The sequence below is a fragment of the Ctenocephalides felis genome, unplaced genomic scaffold, assembly GCF_003426905.1.
Source record: "Ctenocephalides felis isolate EL2017-DRISC unplaced genomic scaffold, ASM342690v1 CF-g0.4_SCAFFOLD_03458, whole genome shotgun sequence".
In the NCBI taxonomy this organism is placed as follows: Eukaryota; Metazoa; Arthropoda; class Insecta; order Siphonaptera; family Pulicidae; genus Ctenocephalides; species Ctenocephalides felis.
Window position 1 is genome coordinate 306 of NW_020539612.1, and position 16073 is coordinate 16378.

At 29.8% G+C, this 16073-nt stretch overlaps 3 protein-coding genes across 3 annotated transcripts; all 3 read left to right on the forward strand.

The window, feature by feature from the left end:
* The first annotated feature begins 228 nt into the window (after positions 1 to 228).
* LOC113382480 (liprin-alpha-1-like) lies at positions 229 to 7866 on the forward strand. The gene is made up of 16 exons (XM_026620827.1): positions 229 to 333; positions 599 to 763; positions 828 to 902; positions 980 to 1087; positions 1157 to 1444; positions 1509 to 1634; positions 2115 to 3062; positions 3227 to 3316; positions 3377 to 3540; positions 5059 to 5281; positions 5396 to 5562; positions 5634 to 5836; positions 6102 to 6372; positions 6464 to 6620; positions 6692 to 6808; positions 7046 to 7866. The coding sequence occupies exons 2-16, from the start codon at positions 653 to 655 to the stop codon at positions 7130 to 7132; spliced, it is 3135 nt and encodes a 1044-aa protein (XP_026476612.1). The 5' UTR covers positions 229 to 333; positions 599 to 652; the 3' UTR covers positions 7133 to 7866.
* Positions 7867 to 10391: 2525 nt separating this feature from the next.
* On the forward strand, positions 10392 to 13185 carry LOC113382479. The gene is made up of 6 exons (XM_026620825.1): positions 10392 to 10546; positions 10626 to 10809; positions 11564 to 11675; positions 12362 to 12820; positions 13042 to 13092; positions 13159 to 13185. The coding sequence occupies exons 2-6, from the start codon at positions 10796 to 10798 to the stop codon at positions 13183 to 13185; spliced, it is 663 nt and encodes a 220-aa protein (XP_026476610.1). The 5' UTR covers positions 10392 to 10546; positions 10626 to 10795.
* Positions 13186 to 13940: 755 nt separating this feature from the next.
* Positions 13941 to 16058, forward strand: LOC113382481 (suppressor protein SRP40-like; the record flags this gene model as incomplete). The annotated part of the gene is made up of 4 exons (XM_026620828.1): positions 13941 to 13987; positions 14066 to 14155; positions 14227 to 14384; positions 15248 to 16058. Coding segments are annotated over exons 1-4 (1106 nt in total), but the record flags the coding sequence as incomplete, so codon positions are not given.
* Between the last annotated feature and the right edge of the window lie 15 nt (positions 16059 to 16073).

Genomic DNA, 16073 nt, shown 5'->3' on the forward strand with positions numbered 1-16073 from the left:
AAAAGTTTCAAAAGTCTCGATTCTTTCGATAAATTAAAAAACATATAATCACATAATATACTCTAAACAACAAAATAAATTAGATTTTTCTTCACATTTTCTGGAATCTCATATTTTAGTTTTGATCTAATTTTTTTTTTGCTTTATAATTGAATCTCTCGATGAATACGTAATAATGTAAATAATAATTATTGTTTATAACTTTAACCATAAAATATTTGTTTGCTGCAGGAATTTGCCACACTTACCAAAGAGTTAAATCAAGCTAGGGAACATCTTTTGGAGCGGGAAGAAGAAATTTCCGAGCTTAAAGCTGAACGGAATAATACAAGGGTAAGAGTCTAAACAAATCTTAAAAACAATTAAGAAATTCATGAATATGTGAAATTAATTGTTATTGGTTGCAAAAATATTTTTGATTTTCGAACTTTTCATCTTATAGTAATGACGCTTTATGTTTGAATTTAAACTTTATTTTCATGTAATTCGATGTTTCGTAAAAACACAAACTAGATACATATATGAAATATATATGTATACATATGTTTTACTTTTAATGTGTGGAACTATAGACTAAATTCTCAACTTATTTTGATAGCTGCTGTTGGAGCATTTGGAATGTCTAGTTTCCAGACATGAGCGATCCCTTCGTATGACTGTTGTCAAACGTCAGGCGGCGGCACAATCTGGAGTCTCGTCTGAGGTAGAAGTACTTAAAGCATTGAAGAGTCTTTTTGAGCACCACAAAGCATTAGACGAAAAGGTAGTTTCTAATTAAACGTATTTTTATCAAAAGCATAATAAAAAGTCGTTAATTTTTACTTCAGGTTCGAGAACGTTTGCGAGTCGCTTTAGAAAGGAATACTTCCTTAGAAGAGGAATTAGCACTTACCAAAGAAGAAGTAAATGCATTTACAATTGAACAATAAGATGGTTTTACATTTGTTATATAATATATATTACTTTTAAAATTTTATAGTTGACACAATACAAATCAGGAGCAGTGCCTTCTACACAAAATCATTTGGAAGAAAGAACAAAAGAAAATGGACAGCCAGAACCTAGTGAAAACCCAATACCAAATAAGGTATCATTTCTTCCTAGATGAAGATATTTTCATTTATTTGTTTTCTATTGCACATGATCGTTTTTACAGACTAATGAAATTAGTTCGTGGCAAAGGAGGGTAGCGGAGTTAACAAATAGAATTGGTGAAATGGAAGAGAATTTATCAAAAGCTCAAAAAGAATTGTTAAAATCGCAAGATACTTGCTCGAAACTTCAGCGTGATTTACGAGAGAATGTCGCCCAGAAGGAAGATCAGGAAGAAAGAATAGCAACATTAGAAAAACGTTATCTAAATGCACAGCGGGAGTCAACATCACTGCACGATCTCAATGAGAAATTGGAACAAGAATTACAACATAAAATTGCACAACTGAAGGTTTGCTGCTTTTTAATGTTAGCACATAGCTTTGCGTTATTATCTCTGACACATTTCATTTCAGTTGCAAGAAGAGAAAATAGCAGCTATACAAGAAAAATTAGAGCTATCTGAACAAAAATTAGCACAATTTTCGAAACTTCCAGAAATGGAGGAGCAACTTAAAGCTAGAATGGACGCGCTCACCCAGGTGAGGGGACAGGTACGATAACGTGATGAAGCGTCTACCTGTGTCTTTTTTCTCTTTTTAGTTTTAAAGTTAGAATAGTTTTTACAAAACCACTAATTTCACAAACAATATCATAAACAAACCAAAAAAATTATACAATTGTCATTCACTCAAAATGCTCATTTGGTACTAAATATATGCACAAAAAATTATACACAAAAATTTACACAAAAATTATATAGTTATTGTATAATTTTAAGTTTATTTTGATATATTAGAATCGCATCACTAGAATTAGTTTAGTTTTAACCTTTTTAATTCATTCAATTATCAATCCAGTATAAGTTTATTAAGTTGTTTATCTTGTATGTACAACTGTAAAAATGAAATAATCGCACCTGATGTATTTTATACGAATGGTCGATTTCTTTTTACTGTGCTACATACATTTTTATCAAACAGCATATTTTGTATTTGTACTGTATTGTTTACTAATCTTAGGCTCAGGAAAGACATGGCACTGCAGAAGATCGCATACAAAGACTAGAAGCCAATTTGGAAGAAAAAAACGCTGAATTGGTGAGGTTAAATCAGCGCCTAAAAATGAATGAAGAACATAACACTAAGTTGTCGACAACTGTCGATAAACTTTTGTCAGAATCAAACGACAGATTGCAAGTGCACTTAAAAGAAAGGATGCACGCCTTAGACGAAAAGAATATTCTTACCCAAGAATTAGAAAAAGCACGTAAGATTGCAGAAGAATATCAAGCGGAAAAGACGGAAATTATGAAAGAATTAGCCAAATCGCATTTAGAAATTGATAATATTAAAAGACAAATGTTGCAGCAAGAAATAGCATTTAACATCCAACAGACGGACGCATTGACTCGTAGCCTTTCGCCGAATGCAGTTGTCGACCCTAAATCATTTGCGAGGAGTGATAGTAGAACTAGTTTTGACACTCATTCGTTATCCCGACGAGTCAATAAGCCTAGGCCTGGTTTGGAAGACGACTCGAACAAGCTACCGTTCGGCGCTCGAACATTGGCGGAGCAGGAATGGGAAAAATTGCAACAGGCACATGTTTTAGCAAATGTTCAACAAGCGTTCGATGTCTCGAGCGACGCAGAAGCGGATGACAATGAAAGCTTATTCAGCGCTACCGATATCCTGTCGCCGTCTGGACACACGGACGCGCAGACACTAGCGATGATGCTTCAAGAGCAATTGGACGCCATCAATAATGAAATCCGATTGATTCAAGAGGAAAAGCAAAGCACAGAGGCACGAGCGGAGGAGTTGGAATCGCGTGTTGGTAGTCTGGAACATATGAATTTGCTGAGTCGCGGGCGCAGTGTGGAGCGTCAATCGCCACCCGTAAGCGGACGCTCTACACCTAAATCACACCATTCACCTAATCGGGATTACTTACACAAATACCACACGGTCAGTAAATGAATGATGATATACTTCATAATTTTGATATTATTTTCTGCCGCTAATTTTGACTTTCTCGAACTATAACATCCGTCTTTGTACAATTTTAAAAGCTATTTAAATTGAAGAGTATATCTTACGTTTTTGTTCTTATTAAATTTATAATATTATAGGCTCCTGCATCAATGTCTCCTGCTCACCTGCATCAATATGCAGCATCATTAAGCCCTGGACAATTATCCGAGTCCCTTCCTTCTAGTCAGGTACTACAATTAATTTTAAAATTTTATAGAGAATAGTCAAATCATTATTTTTAATTTTAGTTACAATTGGCTCCTCTGAGCGCGGATGTATCCAGGGAGGAACTGCACGCGATGGTTGCAGGTGCTGATAGCAGTTCTGGCGGAACTTCTCCACTTACAGCGCGGTCGCTTCGGTTAGAACGTGTAGCGCAGGCGTTGGCGTACAGTCAAGAAGAATTGAGAAGGTATATGGCCAAAATTATCAGATTATCACACAGCAAATATTTTATCGTACACGTAATACCGGTTATAATTTTAGGATTTCATGTTATTATACTGCTCTTACATTGACAATATCATTTCTCTAAATGAACTAAATATTTAAAGTGTAGGTCTGTATGAAATTTTTAATAGATACATCTTGTTTTCCTTATAAAGACATTCAATGGGTCTACAGACTGGACTCGGATTCCCAAATATCAGGTTAAAAGTTTGAGAACATATTAGAAGAAATAGTGCTCGCTTTCTGCATTAATAAATTATTTAATTTATGAAACATTGCTTGTGATGATATAAATCATAGATAATTAAAAACATTCTTAGAATGTGATTTTATTTTCAGCATCGTGGCTTACAATTAGTAATGAAAATTTACATTGTTTAATTAATTAATTATTTCAATCGAATGTTATGGGCGTGTAAATATTTTCTTACAATTAGTGTTACATTTATCTCATTATTATTATGTACATACAGATATATATTAGACCTTTAAAAACTATTAGCCGTGTATATATACTTTACATTTAACATACTTATTCTCACACAAAATACATACACGAATTTTGTACTTTGCTAGTGTGTATTTGTTTTCTAGAGTTTCGGACTGACGCCGTAAAGTTTTTACAATAAGCAATGTTGGCTTCAACTGCTTATTTTATTAATTTAAATAAAAATGATTCATTTTAAAGAATAGTTAGTAATGCGCGGCTTCAGTCTATATGCTACTTAATGTTCAAATTTTTTATGATTTTATTGCGGTTCATCTAATTAAAATGAACTAATTTCAATGCTTCAAGATTTTTGTTATATTTTAAATTGTATCATCGCATGATGTACATAAAAATAACGGAATCTTCACAAATCTGTCGAAGTGTTTTAGGGTCCGTGTTGCATTTACCTCATTGTCCTGTTTTATTCCTTACTTACTCCTATGACATCGAGTGATTTGATCTTCATCGTCAATTTCGTGAAGCTATATGATAATTAAAATCGTTTTTTTACCATTTGTACCTTTTGAAAAGACTTTTTACGTTTTCAATTATATCAATTATGTAGTTTACGAAAGTAATTATTATTAACGATTTTAGTTTGTGAAATTATCTTACCAATGTGTACTAAAACTGGCGATGAGATCAGCAGGTTGTATTCAGACCGAGCGCACTTTTATTGGAATTTGAATCACTATTCAGATATAGATTTTGCATTTCAATAATCGAATGATAAATAGCATCGTATGACGCATTGTTTAAAATATGATATTTACATTTATACTTCTTCGGTTCCAACAATTGATAAGATTTGAATAATAAGTTTTGAATTTGTTGCTGTCATCAGTGATTCAGTAAGTTCCATAATAGAACGTTCCGGTTGAAGGCGTGTTTTCATTCTTTATTTTCATCCCTTTAATTTCATTTGCTATCCAACGTGTTGCAATTATGAAATGTAGTAGCTCTGTAGTGCGTGTGTTGCAAATACTGTAGGCCGAACAACCAGATGGCTTACATGACAACGACACCATCACCCATGTCCTCTCGTCACAGCAGCCAAGACTCGTTGCATCGGCACAACAATATGGCCGTGCACACCCCCATGTCGGCCCATGGTCACGCTTATCCGCACCTGAGGGAGTCGGCGGTCAGCGCCGCACAGAAGAAGAAGGGCATCAAGAGTTCACTTGGCAGATTCTTCAGCAAGAAGGAAAAGGTTAGTTGAAAAGTTTTCATGTCTGATTATTACTACCTACAATGAATGGTATATATACTTATATTCTTATGCCTTATAAAAACTATTTTAAATTTTATTTATTATTTTGTATAGGTGAAAGGGAAAGATTCAGGGATGCCAGGAGATGGTTCATTAAGTATGAACTCCATGAGTGGTTTATCATTGGCTGGATCAACCATCGGAGAAGACAATGTGGATGCAATGAGTAATTCAGGGAAAGTTACGCAACAGAAGGCAGATTATGGAAGGCAGAAAAAGAAGTAGGAATATTATTGCACAAGTAACATTTTTTTTAAATTTATTGTCATTTATTTTCGATTTTTTTATTCAGAGAGCATGACTATAGACATGAACTGTTAGCTGAAGCTATGAAAGCTGGCACGCCATTTGCCTTGTGGAACGGGCCGACGATAGTTGCCTGGTTGGAACTGTGGGTGGGAATGCCCGCTTGGTATGTTGCTGCATGCAGGGCTAATGTAAAATCTGGAGCGATTATGAGCGCCTTGAGTGACACGGAAATTCAGCGAGAAATAGGTAATTGATCGTTTCAATTTCTCTTTATTGGAAATAAACAAAACTTTATTTTTGGAAAATCTTGAAATATTTTGCGTAACTAATAGTTGGGCGGCTTTCTAGCTCGCACAGTCGTCCCATTCCTGCGGAAAACACTGTCGTAGCAAAATGGTTAAAAGAACGAATAAATGAAATTTAATAAATATAAAATTTCATATATATATATATATATATATATATATATATATTATTAATATTATTAATTAATAAATGAATTATTTTTTAGGCATAAGTAACCCTCTACATAGGCTGAAATTACGTTTAGCAATACAAGAAATGGTATCTTTGACTTCACCGTCAGCTCCTCAGACATCGCGCACAACATTAGCCTTTGGCGACATGAATCACGAATGGATAGGCAATTATTGGCTTCCTGGTCTTGGTTTACCTCAGTACAGAACTACGTTTATGGAATGTCTTGTGGACGCAAGAATGCTAGACCATTTAAATAAGAAAGATTTGCGCGGACAGTTAAAAATGGTCGATAGTTTTCATAGGTAGGATAAAAAGATAATATGATATATACATATTTATCTGCATAAAAACAAGCTATAATACAATTGACACAAAATCATTGTATTTTTTTAGAACTAGTCTTCAGTATGGTATTTCATGTTTGAAACGACTGAACTATGATCGCACAGCGCTAGAGGAAAGAAGAAAAATGACAGAGACTATGGTGTCTGATGTCTTAGTCTGGAGCAATGAACGTATAATAAGATGGATTAGTAGTATTGGGTTAAAAGTGAGCTTAATTTAGTTTTTAGTAATACAATTGATTTTTCCGAAAATAATTTTTATTATTTTGTGTTTCAGGAATTTGGAAATAATTTACTCGAATCTGGGGTTCATGGTGCTTTGATTGCTCTAGATGAAAGTTTTGATGCTAACAGTATGGCCTTGGCATTGCAGATACCAACACAAAATATACAGGTATGTTTTTATTCCATTATTAAGAAAATTATTAACCAAACTACAATAATTTTGGGAAAAATACATGCTAGCTTTCTTAACTTCTGTTAGGTTTAAAAGATATTATTTTATTGGAATTCTTTCTAAAGTTGCATATGCATCATTATTATTTGTTTAATATTTTAATTTAATGGATTTCCTTTAATATATCAAATATTCTTCATTATCTTTTCATATATTGTTGATTTTCAAATTTAGGCTCGTCAAACATTAGAGGTCGAATTCAAGAATTTGCTGTTAATGGCAACAGATAGAAGAACTGATGCTGACCTAGTGAAATCTTGATATCAGAGTGGAGCTACTAGTCCATGTCCTGTCACAAGAAGGGCACCCTCACAGGCTCAGTAAATATACTCATACTACTTACAGCACTAAACCAAAACTAACTAACTATTGGTATCCAATAGTCTTAAAATAAGATTAAACAAAATTTTCTTCAGAGATGGAGCAATCGCTGAATGATATGATCGAAATATGGAGATATTGTGTGATAGATTTGATAATAGTTTCTTTAAATATATAAAATAAAAGAAAAAAAATAATTTTCCACACATAAGAGTGCTGGTATTGTTTGCTGGCTTATCATTTTTGCTAATTTGATTTTCGGTAAATAATACAGGAATATCACATTAATACGAATGCAGGGACCAAAATCTACTTTGATGTAGAGTGTTACAAAATAGCGGAGCTTTGCGTTCTGAGGAACAAGTGGAATTTCAATTCAGCGGCCACCTAAGTTAAATTTTGAGCAGCTTTTAGTCATAGTGTTATGATTATATTGTATATAATCATAACAATTGATTTTTACAATACATACATATATTACATATTTTATGATTTTTATGTTATTGTTTTATTATGGAATATTTATATGGCTTAAATGTTAATACCTTTTTTATTCTTGGTGAAATTGCTCTCTCTAATGAGTGGTGTGGTTGCATATTATATGTAATTAAAGTATGGACATCTCGATTCATGTTTTATTTTAAATGAAGCACAAAATTTGAATTTGTTATCGGTTATATAGTTGAATACAGGTCAAATCAGTAAATGATGTATGTAAATGATAGCATTAATTGTTCTCTCATGTTTTGAGATGAATGGTTGTTTTGTGTATATATCTAGTTCATTAATTAGTTAAATATCTAATAATCTTATATAAAATTAGTTTTAGAACATTTTCTTTAGATTTATATTGTCTAGAAAAAGTTCTAAAACAAAATATCATCTCATAATACTACATAGATCAACAAAATCATCAAATTGCCATATTTAAATACCTGAACATTTTTAATAATATAAAAATATACAATAAAGTTACCTCAGTTCATTACTTAAGATTCACAGCTGTCTTTTTATTTTTCATAGAGACATTTAGATATTTCCTAAATTTGAATTTACTCAGATACTTTTGTGTGGATGTGTATTGCAAAGCAAATCCAAGCCAAGGCTTTTCAGGGATGTACATCTTCATATATAATAGACATATTTTCATACTATGTGAATAATATTCATGAAATAGTTAAATGATCCAAAGAATGAGTCTAATAATCATATTTATATTGATTAAACAATAAACTAATTGATAGTTTAACAAGTTTTTTGTTTAAATGATTTTTATATTTTAAAACTACATTACTTATGATATTTTATTGATCAAAACAATATAGCTTGGTTTGTCAAGTCTATGTTTTAAAGTAAAATATTTTATGATATTAATTTATAATATTTATTTATATTTTACATCTGCAGTGATGAAATTGATGGAGTTTTACTTGTAGATTTGAGATTCTCTTTATAGTTATTCGAATGAGCCGTTGTTTTCAAATAGTAAAAATACATGGTAAATAACAACCTAAACTAATAAATATATCACTATAATAAATCGTTAATAATTTATCATGCATTTCGTGGCTATGGATATCATTTTGCAAATGACATCTTGCATCCTACAGTTTAATTTGATTTTAATATTGTATATATGTAATGATATTCATAAAGAAGCAATTTAGAATATTGGTAAACTGTTGTGTAATGATATGCACAAACATTACATTTTTATTTTATAAATATATTATCAGTCATTTAAAATAGCGTGAATAATTCCAGTGATTAGCTTGTAAATTTGTATAAATTTAATTTATGAAATTAAGATATCACAGTTAATTTTTATAACTTCTCTTGAGATAGTATTAACAATATCTATATGTTATAATGTTACCAGTATTATTGGTTTTAAAAGACCATTATCAAAGCATTTGATGAAATAGAGTTTTTATACATAAGTAGTTCTTTATAAGTTGCAAAAGTGAAGTATTGTTGAATAAATGTAAAACCCCACATACCCATTGAAATAATAAAATAAATATTTAAAAAAATGTTTTTTATTCTTAATATTTAAATTTAAAACAATATAAGTCTTATATATTTTTTAATAATTTAGTTAAAAGCCTTCTTGATATTGATGAGTTTTAATTTTATTATGATGGATTCTATTGAACTGACAACTTTCTTGTTTATTTGTTGATGTTATTGTTGAATTTTACATCAATTTATAATTTGTTGCACTGGCTTCAATAGCCTGTAAATTAATAATTGCATGAATTATTTGGTGACAATGATAATTTTTCCATTTTTTATGTATTTTATTTTTTTTCTCCAAGGATGAACTAATAAAACATTCTTCTAAAGCATTATTCAATTTACGAAATAAATGAATTTACCATGTTCATTTTATCATTATACATTATTTGTAATGCTCCAGTGAATGTCTGTTTCTGAAAACAGAAATGACAAAATTTATAGTATAAATAACGTGCTTTTGTTCTAATAATGTCTGTATATTGTCTGTGAAATGATTAATTAGTTTGTTATCAACTGTTGAAGAAAAGAGAATAAAGAATTTTTTTTTTAAATAATTAGTATATGGACGATTTAATATTAGCTTAATTAGTTTAAAATATGTAATAAATTTCAATATTTCAAAACTAAAAAACTATATCTCTTTAATAGTTTATAGACAGATAAATTTTTTATTATTATGTTGGAAATCATGTCCCGAGCATATGTTCACAGTATTAAGTACTTAGCATTAGGCAAAGATTATCTTATTTGATTTGTTCGATTTCGAAATATATTCTTAATTGCAGACATTTAATTGCAATTAAATAAAAACAATATATGTCACAAAATATTCTAAGCGTTTTTAACACTAGTAAGCATGAAAGCGAAAGTATGGAGTAAAACTGAAACAAATAAAAAAAACAAAAGGGGTATGCAACTTATGGAGCACGAATATTTCATTAATTATATATATATATATATATATAAATGAATGAAAATAAATTATAATAATAAATAAATATAGAATATTTATAATGAAAACGAAAATGAAAGCGCATTCGAGTTGTTTATGGTTTGCCATATTGGTAGTTTAGCGTTCTAATGGTGGTTATAATCTTGTAATTAAATGCAAGTTCAGGTACGTTGATTTCTACTCATTTATGTAGTTTGTACATTTTGGAAAATGAGGTTGTTGTGCAAAGTATTTTTTTTAAATGAATGTCATTTAGTGATTCCTACTGGTTTTTTTTATGAGCTGTGTCAAGTATAATTTTCGCGTGTGTTATGGACAATAATTCTGATGTAGAAAAGTACTGCGATATAATTAAGTAACATGGAAAAGCAGTTTGTTGAAAAGTATACATAACTTGAAACGTCCGACTCATACGGAATTATTAAGCTGCCTCTCATAAATGTCTAACATTATCTTTTACAGGACCAGTATAAGTAATAGATGATGCACGACGGAATTTAATAAATCATATTCCGAAATATAAGGACATGTTAAGTGCGCAGTGTTTTGTGGAATATTAATGAAATGGAATATGTTCGTTTTCAAGACATATGTGGTTTATATTTAACTATTTATAGTATAAATCATTTATCATGAAGAAACCACGGTAAGTTGAAAGTGATATTATAATCGAAAGTATAATTTTTATCGGCCTTAATGCCAATATATCGGAATAATTAAATGATAGAAATATGATCAATATTGTAAAATTCATTCAACAAAATTTTAATGCAAAACTTATTCAATATATAATTCAATCAGTATAAGTTCAATTTAGAAACGCCCCAGGTGATTATTTTTTATACATACATATCCATTATTTTATTACAATACCTGATTTAGTAAAAGCTGACATTACTATAATTTATGTACATACATTTTATAAGTTTTTGTTAGTATTTTTACAAAAGAGCACTATATATTTCAATTAATATTAATATATTAGCTTAGTCAATTTTAATTTTACCATAAATTAATATGTGTATACATACACCTTATTTTTTTGACAACTGCTTGTGACATTTAAATACCATTCCATTTGTTTTCTTTTGAGAGCTGAGAGCAAATTGGGTTAATTTTAAGTTGTTTTGAAGTGCATTTTCATTAAATTTAATTAAGCTTGGATGTATGTACATTTATTGTCTTTAATGATCACTTTTCAGAGTTTTGTCATTGTATGAAAAATGGGAATGGAAAGCTTCTATTGAAAACTGATTGAATTAAAAGTATTGTTTAGTGCAGTATATAGAATAACTGGATTTGATCTTATTGTAGTAATATGTGGTAAGTTTTTGACATATCATTTTTTATGTTGCCTAAAAATAATCATTTCTGGGATAAATAGGTAATTTTTTTTTTAGTGCGGAAAGGGATCGCATTCGCGAGAGAGAAAGACAAGCCAGAGCTCATATGTCACTACAAGCCGAACGTGAATCTGAACCAGAACACCAATTATTTGATGCTCCAGTTAAAGTAAGATATGTTTAATTATTGATATATATATTTGAGCTTATATACCCAAATGCATCATTTTATTTCGGTGATTAAAAACATTTTTATATATTTATATTTTTTTCTGATGAATATAATAGCTTGTTTGAGTTACAGTTATACATATAATACTCACTTTATTATTTAATTTATCATTGGTAGATGGGATGATTTTTATAGTAGCATATGATTGATTTATGCTTTTTGTTCGCTAGATATTAATAAATCATGAATATATATTTTATATATATATATATATATATATATATATATATATATATATATATAGTTCTGATTTGTTTATTTTTGAGTTAATCAATGCAATAACCAGTCATTTATTATAAATAATCAAAAATATTTTAATTAACATGAAACAGGTTAAAATTTCATGATTGTATTTATCCACAAAATTTAAATTGCGATTGAGATGAGATTTTGATAAACATTTTGTTTTGAAATACAAGAGTCAGATGCTACTTTAAATGTAATTTTTTTGTAATAATCTATCCACACAAACTCAATGTTTTAATAGTATATGTCAGGGATTTCTTAAACATAGTGAAAGTTTATGCTAACTTAAGTTTTTTGTTATTGGTTGAGTAGTATGTATGTTGCATTTAGTTAGTGTAGTTATGAGGATGTTCTTGATAAGCATTACTTTAATACAGATAAGCCCATCATGTACTGATGATATGGGACAACAGATTCAGAGGAAATTAGGAAATTACGATAGATTGTGGACGGATGATAAAAAGCGTTATAAACATGATGGAATACCATCTTCAAATTTACTCAGTAATGGGATGCAGAACAGATCTCAACCACCCGAATTTAAAAAGCCAACTGGAAATATGTGCCCTGGATCAACATCTCAGCGGATGTCTTCTAATACTCTAAAACCTTCTTCATCATATAGGAGTAATATTTACAAACCTACTTGCCCAATTGATACCAGCAAACATGTACCAAGTGTTAAAACTAATAGTAGTTCTTCATACCATATGCAGCCCAATAAATATTCTGTCAGCAATCTTGATAACAGGAATGGGTTAAATAAAAATTTAACCTTAAATACTAATATGGGAAACTATCAGAATATGGTGAGAGAGATGCCCTCTTCTTATGCGGTATGTAATAGTTGTAAATACCTTTATAAATTCATACATATTTTTACCTCAATAATTTTAATAACTTTCACTCTTGAAATTTATGCCTGTAGATGAATGCTGTTTGATTATTCAAAAATGTTTTTACATGCATTTGCTAATATTAGATTTGTATTTTTTGAGATGCTTATTTAATATTTAATAAATAATTGAAACTAAAATCTTGTACATTCTATTTGCAGAATAACTGTGATGTAGGTCTGCGTGGTAATGAAGTTGATACTATTTTGAAGGTAATATTATTATTCAATATATGCCATATAATTTACTTATACTTTAGCTATTCAATATTAATGAAGCTATTAAAAAATCAAATATTGATATGATATTAATTTTTCAGGAAATGACCTCGTTGCCCTTAACCCCACTAACTTCTATTGCTGCTACTCCGGGAAAAGAAATAGATCACAAATTTGAATTTAACAGTGGATTTGTAAAAGTAATTATTTTATTTATTATTATATTTCAATAAGTATAATGATGAATTTTAAAAAATTTTATTCATTATAAGTTAATTGATATGTAACAAAGGCAAAATTATTTTAAATCCTCATTTTAGGTGCTCGAACCATGTCCTCGGAAGCCAAGTCCAATTCCTAGTCCTACATGTAAGTTAATTTAGATGTGTTCATATTAATTAATAAATGTTACTTTCCCACTTAAAAACATGTTTTTGTACTTGATTGAATTTTTATACTTTACACCTTGATCTATATCTTATTTGTTGATTATAATGTGATAATTTATATTATATTTATTTGTGAGTATTGAATTTTGTGTACTTTATGATTCATACTTTCTGGAAATTTATTACTTACTATTTTATTTACAAAAATTGCTATTGTAATGCAATTTTGCATTACATATATTCGGCTTATTTGATATTTATATTAACTCTATATGTTGGAAGCTTGAAATATTAGGTTTTCTTCATATCATTATTTTTGCAAAAGTTATATTTTGTTAATTAAATAGGATATATGTTAAGTTTATAAATATCAAATATTTATTTGATTTTAATTAAACCTTTTGAATATCAAAAATTCAAATTCAAATAATTAAGTTAATGGTTTTATGAATTATGAAAATATTTCAGATACAAAGGCATTCTTCTGGGAGGCAGTCCATGTAAGTTGCATTAATAAAAAATCTGTATCAATTACATATATTTTCAAGTTCAACTTAGTGTATTATATTATTTTTCAGGGATTTAGAGCGTGATTTAAGTTTATCTGATGACAGTGATGAAGATGTCACTCATCCCACAAATTATCAACCAAAACCAATAAGCAATCCGTAAGTTTTTGACATACATGTTTAAAATTATTATTATTTTTAAATTAACGTTGGATAACTTTTGTTTATAGGCCTGTGGCTATATGTGCATTGGAAGTTAAACCTATCGTAAGGAGTCCATCTCCAGCTTGTAATAATAACTCCAGCAGCAATGACACAGGTGAATCTGGTTCGGAGAGTTCCAGTTCCAGCGATGACACTACTGAAGAAACTGCACCTACTAAAAATGGTATGAATTTAAATTATATATATGTATATAATATATGTTAATATATATATATGTGTGTGTGTGTGTGTGTGTGTGTGTGTGTGTGTGTGTGTGTGATTGTGCATGTGTGCATTATTGCCTCGAAGTCATACGCATTAGCTAACAAGTTGGTGCAAAATATATATTTTACAAATACTTTGCTATGCTCCTTTCAACAAAAAACAAAGAAAAAACAAGTTAGTGTATATATGATAGTGCAAAATTATGTGCCCTGCGCAAGTTACGGATGTAAGACCATATTTATATCAAAACGTTTGGAAAAATTAAAGATTAACTTCTAAATCTTTCTTTTATTTGATGTATTGCCCATGAAGAACTTATTCATATATATGTGTATATTTCAAATTAATTTAATAACTATGAAAAAAGTTAATTATAAATAGTGAAGTATAGTTAAAATTAGATTGAAACAAATAATTATTATTTAATTTCTCAACCTATGAATTGAAATTGTAAAATAACTAACTGTTGCAAGAATGAAGTATATTTATTATTTTTATTTATTATAAATTTATTATTTATTATAATTTATACTATTTTTTGCATGAAAGCTTGTGTATTTAGAAATTCAATTTCAGTAAATGAAATCTTTACTATTGACTATATCAATTATTATGGTATATTGTTTATAAATATATATTGTTTAAATATATTAATTGTTGAACACGGTATTAAACAGAAAAAATGTGAGCTTTTCAAACACTCTCATGATATAAATTGCATCAGTTACAATGATCTGATCTAGTGTTTTTTATATTAATTTATTTTGAACCTAAATTATCAGATTTTCTGCCATAACTTGCATATATTCGGCTTATTTCCAGATCCAGAAATATGTACGACGCATACACCTGCCTTAGTATCTCCGTTACCTGAAATTGAAACTGAATCGAAAACTCGCTGGAATTTAGCTTCCTTCTTTAATAAAACCGAGAATACTCGCGAATCTCCCAGCATACCAAACACTATAGAGCATGTAGACAGATGCCCTCCATCATCAGTATTATTTCAAAAAAGTTCAAAAAATCAACCAGATGAATTAGACTGTTTCAGTTGCACAAAAGATATTGAAGAGGTCTTAGCTGAAGCTAAGAATATAAAACCTGAAAGTTTGCTATCAAGTTTAGAGGATAGTGATAATGATACATACCCAAAATCCAATACTAGGAAGAAAAGGCGCTGTACTAAGACTCGTTTGCCTAGTTTAGTAGATTCCGACTCGAGCGACGATGAGCCAACTCATTCAAACGATTTTTCATCGTCGTCGACTAAAGCTGTCTCCGGTGATGACAGGTTATCAAAGATTTCAATGGAAAAACTAGATACGGTCTCAGATGAGAAGCAAAATAAGACTCGCGGAAGGCCTAAAAAAATCAAACAAACTAATTCAGACAGCGAGAAACAAGCCAAGAAGCGTGGCCGTCCTCCTAATAAGTCCAGACCTTCCATCAGTGGATCAGAAAATGAGAAAAATAAGCGAAGGGGTAGACCAGTTAAAAGTAAATCTAAAGTGAATTCCGGTAGTAGTAGTGATGATACAGATATTTCTAAACCATCCCCAAATAAAAATAACAAGACAAATAGGAGTATGAACAGTGAATCGGAAGACAACGCGAAATTTACTTGTAGCAATAAGTATGACTCGTATCG

Bases quoted from the DNA above. Each gene is read 5' to 3' on its own strand.
- LOC113382480 (XM_026620827.1), top strand. From the start codon at position 653: ATGACTGTTGTCAAACGTCAGGCGGCGGCACAATCTGGAGTCTCGTCT. The intron at 5,282-5,395 runs GTTAGTTGAAAA...TATTTTGTATAG, and splicing joins TCTTCAGCAAGAAGGAAAAG to GTGAAAGGGAAAGATTCAGG. The intron at 6,373-6,463 runs GTAGGATAAAAA...GTATTTTTTTAG, and splicing joins ATGGTCGATAGTTTTCATAG to AACTAGTCTTCAGTATGGTA.
- LOC113382479 (XM_026620825.1), top strand. The intron at 11,676-12,361 runs GTAAGATATGTT...ACTTTAATACAG, and splicing joins TATTTGATGCTCCAGTTAAA to ATAAGCCCATCATGTACTGA. The intron at 13,093-13,158 runs GTAATATTATTA...ATATTAATGAAG, and splicing joins AAGTTGATACTATTTTGAAG to CTATTAAAAAATCAAATATT.